Below are 6,922 nucleotides of genomic sequence, written 5' to 3' on the forward strand. Positions count from 1 at the left end.
CATAAGCTTTTCTCCTTGGGCAGTTAATTTTAATGTTTGAGCTTTTTTAAAGAATATTCATCTGACAGACCTATTCAGGGCCATGAGCATTGTGGTCTGACGAAGACTCCAATGGCTTCATTCCCAAGTGACCCTGGCCCAGGTAAGCGGCACCGGCCCTCTGAGGTCCTCAGTAGCCAGCCCGACGCAAGAAGGAAGGGGGAGCCACAAACCTCAACAGAGCTCTGCCCTGGGTTCAGTAGCGCACCCCACATCCCTTCCACCCAGACCATGGCCTCGTTTGGAAATAGGGTCTTTGCAGATCATACTGGATTAGATGTGGACCTGCATTCAGAGAGAGTGTCCTCACAAGAGACAGAGAAGGACACACAGAGTCATAGGACAAGGCCGTGTGTGGAGGCGAAGACTGGAATGACCTATCTGAAAGCCAAGGGCCGCCGGGGATCGCTGGCGGCTGCCAGAAGCCAGGACACAGTGGGGAATGGATTCTGTCCCAGAACCCAGAAGGAATCAGCCTGCAAAACCTTAACCTCAGACATCTAACCTCCAGAATGAGAAAGAAAAAATATTTGCTTTTAAATTTTAAGCAACCCAGTTGTTGGTCGTTTATGACAGCAGCCACGGGAAACTGACACGCGCCCCTAAAGTGTCCGGGGCTCGAGGCCGCCCAGGTCCCTGAGACGACACAGAACCCGGCCCCACCCTTCAGGCCCCATCTCATGGCTCCAGAGATGCATCCCAGTGTCCCTCCTCCCTCCTCCAGCCAATACCACAGCCGGGTTTTGCTCCCCACTGAAAACACGGGTCCCTGATATTTATCCAGGACACAGCCTCGGTCACATTTGTTTAAGCACTGGACGCAGCAGAGGGGAGCAGCTGTGCGACTTTTCCCCGGCGTCTGGGGACCCACAGAGAAGGCTCAGGCTGGGCCAGGTTCGTGAGGTTTAACGCTCCTTCGGGAAAAAGGCAATTCGTGAAAGTTTCCGAGTAGGAAAATGTTGAATCAGGAGTGGAAATGAAGAGGGGTCAGGCCAGTGGTTTAGGAAGTGTAAGGAGTAGGGCAGGTGCACAAGGCCCAGCCTGGAGCCCAAATGGCACACAAAAGGCAGGCAAGCTGGGACAGCTCTCTGGGCGCCGTGGACAGAACCCTGCCAGGGGCAGTGCACCTCCGGCCTCCCTCTCGCATCTCGGCCCTCCTGCTCTCGGTGCATCGTGGCAGATCCGGCCACACGGGGCCACACGCGGCCACACACGGACGGGGGGCAGGGGTTGTTTGGGGGAGAGCATTGTGCGTTAACACAGATTTTATTGATCCTAAAGTGACAGGAGTTTTACTGACATCCTGTTGAGGATGAGTGGAAGATAAAAAGGCAAAATAAAGATCAGGGCTTCTCTGGATGAAATTCGGGTGTGCAAGCAGATTCCCTGTAAACACAGAGATCTTAGGGAACTGTGACAAACAGCTCCGTGGTGGGAGCCACCAGTCTTTCTCCTGCCACCCTAGGAGATGCTTAGGAGAATTCACGCGGGGGACATGATGATGTATGTGTACTATTTTCCTAGGTTAATTTTTTTTACCATTTTGTTGCTATTTTGTTCTGGTCAATTACTGTGCTGAAAAGTAGCAAATTAATCATCTGGAAAGTAAACCAAGTGACATTAAGCCTCTGACTCCTTGTCATATACAAAATAGGCACACGAGTATATACAGTTTACACTCATTGATATGCCAGAATCCATTTTTCTTAAGGTCTCTATCATTTATCGTGTACTTTTGTGTTTATGTACTCCCGTGTGCGTGTGTGCGCTTGTACGTGCGTACCTGTGGACTCCTGTGTCTGCGTGCATAACCGAGGTTTCTGCCTGTACCATGTCATGACACCAGCCAGGAGTAAAAACTTTAATCACCAGCAACTTGATCTTCACCACAAACACCATCGGGTTTCTTAAATTAAATGCTTGTTTACTTGAATTTCATTCAAAAATTCAGTTGTATGATTCAGAGTTTTGTTGCCAAAGACAAAGCACCCCCTCTGACTAAGGGAAGGCAGGTAAATCCAGACACCTGAGACCCTGGGAGCATCTGTTTATCTTAACAAAGCACAGCTTGTTTGACAACTGTATCATGTGTTATCTTAATTAATCATTCCCTTAAAAGTAAACAACCTTTATGTTTAAAATAATAACCTACAAACTCAGCACTCAGCCATGTAAAAATGCCAAAATGTGTTTAAATTTGGTATTTCATCATCATAATAAACTTTTGATCTGGTCTCCACCAGGCCAAAGGTTTATTATCTGGAGAAGCAGAAAAGACCCATTTTAAGAAAGGTCCAAGAATGGGCATTATTTTCCAAGGAGCATAAAGAATTCTAAACAACGAACTTAAGCTTCTAAAAAAGTGAAATGCATGGGAATAAAAAGTGCCGCCATGACTGAGGTCACCTTGAAAGAACTGGGGGCGGTCGCCAGGATGTGGCCCTAATTAGAAGGAAGCTAGTATCCTTGTGACTCCTCACTCATTTTCCTGGATGCTGATCTTTGGAACAATTTCAGTTCAAGGGCATTTGAGACATTTTCCTGCAGTTAACTTTAAAAAAGAAAACCCTGGTATCCTGCATCATTGCATCAGCCTCTATAAAATGGAATTAAGAGTATTTGTAAAGTTAGAAACACATGTGCCTTAAAAAAACGTCACCTAGTTTTTGGTCACATAGAAGCTGGCCAGGGGGACACAGCGGTCCACATCCCCCAGGAGCCCCATCTGCTTCTGCCTTCTGTCCCACCGTGGGGAAATCTAAAACCTGAGACGTCACCGACTTGATCACAAACGGGATTCACAGGCATCTAATGCTTGAGCTGTACACATCATGGGAAGCAAGACATGGCATGTAGCCAGAGGGCCACGGAGGGGTCTGCTGTCCTGCAGCCCATGCCTGCTCCGCCCAGGAGCCCACCTGTGTCCTAGGCCGTGCTCGCTGAGCAGGCCGCCCCCACCACGCAGCTCGAAGACAGCTCTGCTCCGAGAACCGAGAACCGGGAGCAGCCCTGCTCAGGAAGCAGGAAACGGCCCGCGACGCTGCACTGATGTGACTCGTGTCAAAGAGGAAAAGTGTTTTAAACTCTCTTCTCCTGCCGCTTACATTTCCTGTTTTAGGTTGGAGGCCAGCAGGTTGGTGGCGTGAGGCAGGAGAGGGGCCAGGCCGCAGGGCCCAGCGGCGGGACTGGCTGGGCCACGCCCTCCCTGGCTGAGTTCGGAGGCCTGACATGGACAAGCATCTGAACAGGCCTGTGGACGGGAACCTGGTAAGCTGGCCACAAATGACCCTTTTTCCTCAGGTGGCATCAGCACAAGGAGAGGACACTGGCTCGTTGCCCTTTGAGAAGCACAGGGGAGGCGGGTTGGCACCTCCACGGCCCAGCCCTGAATGGTGACAGGTCTTCGCTCCTCTCTAGCAGTCTCTGCTGCAGCCTGGCAGCCCGGCCAGGTTCCAACGGGGACAGGAGCCTTGGTCACCCGTGCATCGGGGGACTCTGGCTTCGGGCACCTGGGAGCTACAGGGAGGCCTCACCCGGAGCGCGCGCCTGGAAACTCCTCTTCCGCCCCTAAACCTGGGGACTGTATACAGTAATGGCCCCCGAACACCACAAACAGCTCTTAGCTCTTCTCGCCTAAGTGCTTGCGCTGTGCTCGCTCCTGGCGGAGCACTGGGAGTGTCCTCACCGTGAGCGCGTTCAGAGTCGGCGGCACCCCCGCCTGATGCGGGTGCATGGGAGAGGGAGCCCACCCGGCTCCGGCGGGCCACCTGACTAAATGGAAACTCCTCTGCCATCCTCTTCCCCATCGTTCGGAACGCAGGTCAGAGCGTGTGTCAGTATGCACACACATATATGCTAATGACTCTAAAGTGTGACCTACACACCAATTAAGGGGGATATTTTAAATAAAATGCAATGATATTCAAAATTAGCAGATGAATGAATTGACAGGAAAATAATCTTTGCCAGAAAAACCGTGACTGTGATTTTCGAAAATAGGATTGGATTGTTCATATGTATTAACCAAAAATAAGCTCAGCTTTGCGGTAGAAAGCTGGTCACCAGTTTCCAAAACCAGAAATGTTCCAGGCCTGGCGCACAGTATTTGCTCCAGAAGGAGGCTGGGTTCAGCCGCTGGCCCAGGGGTCGCAACTGCTGGGACTCGCCGTCTGTCTGACCAAATTGAACCGGTTCCCCCCACACCGACCCGTGTGCAGACACCCTTCAACGTGATGAATATCTACGATAACATAGCAATTAATTTAATAAAGTAACTCACCAATTTTAAATTGCAATAAACGTACCAAACATTTCACGTTTGTGGAGAGCTTTACAGTAAGAAAGTGCCAACAAAAGCAGGCACAGCCGTGTACGAAGTGTCCCGGCGGGCGGCCTCGCTCCGGTCATCCTCAGGCCCGGCCGCTGTGTCCTCCTGCTCTCTCAGCGAGCGAGCCGAGCCGTCTTCCCGCGGAGTCGCCCTCGCCGGGGACGCTCACCGGGACCTGCAGGCGTGGCCCCAGGGCACGGACTTGCCAAAGAGAAGTGCGGCGGAGCGGGGCGAGCGAACCCCGAAACATTTATTGTAAACTTTAAAATGGAATCCAGATACGAACAGACACAGAAAAGAAGTAGGACCTCCCCAGACTCAGAAGTGGTAACGGCGGAGGGCCGGCGTCGCGGCGGGGCGCCCCCCACCCGCTCGCTGCGGGGCTCGCTGCGAGGGTCGGCGGGGGGTCGGCCCCGGCTCAGCAGGCACGGCTCGGCTCCCAGGGGCGCGGCGCCTCGCAGGGCGGCCGGCAGCAGTAGGGGTAGGGGGCGTTGAGGTCGGGGTCCGAGGGCACGTACCCCGGCAGCTCCACGGACGGGTGCCCCCCGCAGCACACCTCCACGCCCGCCTCGTCCAGCGCGCGCAGGACGCCCACGTTGATGAAGGAGACGGCGTGGTGCGCCGCGAAGCCCGCGCAGTCCCCCGGGGCCGCGAAGTCCGACTCCTCCGGGCACAGGATGGAAGCCTCGCTCGGGCGCGGCTGCAGCCGCCGGCCCCGCCGGCCCCGCCGGCCGCGCCGCGCCCGGGAGGCGGGCGGCTGCGCGCGGAGCCCCGGGGCGCCGCGGGGCCGCGCCAGGGCCCGGCCGCCCCGCCGCCGGCCGCGCCGGCCGCGCCGGGCCTGCGACGCCCGGTAGTTCTTGACCAGCAGGAGGCTGAGCAGGCCCAGGAGGCACTCGAGCGAGTTGAAGACGGTGGAGAGCACCAGGCCGCGCTGGTAGTCCTTCAGCTGGCGGCACTTGGCGGACGTGGCGCTGTCCAGGCCGCTGCGGGCGCGCGGCGCGCCGGGGGCCGCGCCGGGGGCGGCGGGGCCGGGGGCGGCGGCCGGCGCGCGCGGGGGCAGGCAGTAGTGGGAGTACTTGCGCTCCACCAGGGACACGGTGTCGCCGTCGATCACGGCGCCCGCGAAGGCGCTCAGCACCCCGAGCATGAAGACGAGGACGCCGAGCAGCAGCAGGTTCTGGCTGGTCGCCGGCCCCGGCGGCCCGGCTGCTGCCCCCGGCTCGCCCGGCGCGGCCTCCGGCGTCCCTGCCGGGCCAGCGGGGACCCCCAGCCCCGGGCCCGGCCCCGGCCCCGCGAGGGGCGCGTCCCGGCGCCCGCAGCAGAGGAGGGCGGCGCCGAGCAGCGACAGGCCGGCAGCCAGCAGCAGCCCCGAGTAGAAGGCGCCGGCGGCCGCCCCCAGCTGGAACGGCTCCCCGCGAAGCTCCGAGCCCAGCGAGAAGCACTTGAGGCCGACGGCGGCGGCGCTGAGCGCGCAGGCGAGCAGGAGGCAGGAGGAGAGCGCGGCGCAGGCCCCGCGGACGCTCCACTTCATCGTCCGCGCCCGAGCCGGCCCGCCCGCCGCCCCCGCCGCCTGCGCCTCCTCTTCATCCTCCCGCGTCCTCCCGGGCCCGCGCCGCCGCCGGAGCCCGCATCCTCCACCTCCCGCCGCCGCGGCCCCGCGCCGGGAGCCGATGCGGCGCGGAGGACCGCAGGGCGCGCGCGCCCCCTCCCCAGCCCGCGGCGCCCCTCCCAGGACGCGCCGCTCCCCGCACCCCGCCCGCGGCCCCACGCGCCGGGCCCAGGCGCCGCCCTCTCCTGCCCGCCCCGCAGCCCCGCAGCCCCTAGGGCGTCCCTCTGTCGCCTCCCCAAAGAGAGGCACCCCGCGTCGTGCCTCTCCGCCTTCCTCTGGTCGTGGGCGCCCCCGGCCTCCTTAGAAACGCCGCCCCCTACCCCAGGGCGTTCTCCCCGGACCCCCAGGCTCCACCCCCAGCACCTCCCACCTCCCGCGCCTCCGCATCTACGCTTCCCCCGCCACCCGGCCTGGGTCGCGCTTCACGTCCACTCGCTTGCCAGCGGCCACGAAGCCCGAGGAAGTCAGCAGGGGTGCGGGGAGACCGGGAGGAGGGGGCCCGGTCCTGGGGGGGGGGTGCGGGAGGAGGGACGAGCCTAGGGGTGGGAGGAGGGGGAGGGCGAGCCCAGGCGGCAAGGAGGGGACAGAGGGCCCGGGGCGGGGGGCGGGGAAGCCGGGTGCCGGGAGAGTGGGCCGGGAATCTGGGCGCCGGGGTGGGGCAGGAGGAGCTCGGGTGCCGGGCCCCCCGGCGCGCTCTGGGAAGGGCAGGCCCGCGGGCGTGGGAGTGGGGAAGGCGGTAGAGGCGACGCCTTGGGCCGGACCCGGGCTCAGTCTCTCTCCCGGGTGCGTGGTCCTCTAGGCGCGGGGGCTGTGAGTTAATTAATTCACTGGAAGGCGGTTCGCGGCCTGAGTGCCGTTGTGGGGTGCAGATCGCCCCATTCCGACTCGAGAACTCCAGGTGGGTGAGAGAGGGGCGTGGGGCGGGGACCACGGTCGCCCCAGGCCTC

The 6,922-nt window shown here is 60.1% G+C and overlaps 1 protein-coding gene across 1 annotated transcript; it reads right to left on the minus strand.

Annotated features, from left to right (window-relative positions):
- Positions 1-4,035: 4,035 nt before the first annotated feature.
- On the minus strand, positions 4,036-5,989 carry TMEM271 (transmembrane protein 271). The gene has a single exon (XM_036227350.1). The coding sequence runs from the start codon at positions 5,895-5,897 to the stop codon at positions 4,785-4,787; it is 1,113 nt and encodes a 370-aa protein (XP_036083243.1). The 5' UTR covers positions 5,898-5,989; the 3' UTR covers positions 4,036-4,784.
- Positions 5,990-6,922: the final 933 nt, after the last annotated feature.

This window comes from Rousettus aegyptiacus, unplaced genomic scaffold, assembly GCF_014176215.1.
Source record: "Rousettus aegyptiacus isolate mRouAeg1 unplaced genomic scaffold, mRouAeg1.p scaffold_m13_p_10, whole genome shotgun sequence".
Taxonomy (NCBI): Eukaryota; Metazoa; Chordata; class Mammalia; order Chiroptera; family Pteropodidae; genus Rousettus; species Rousettus aegyptiacus.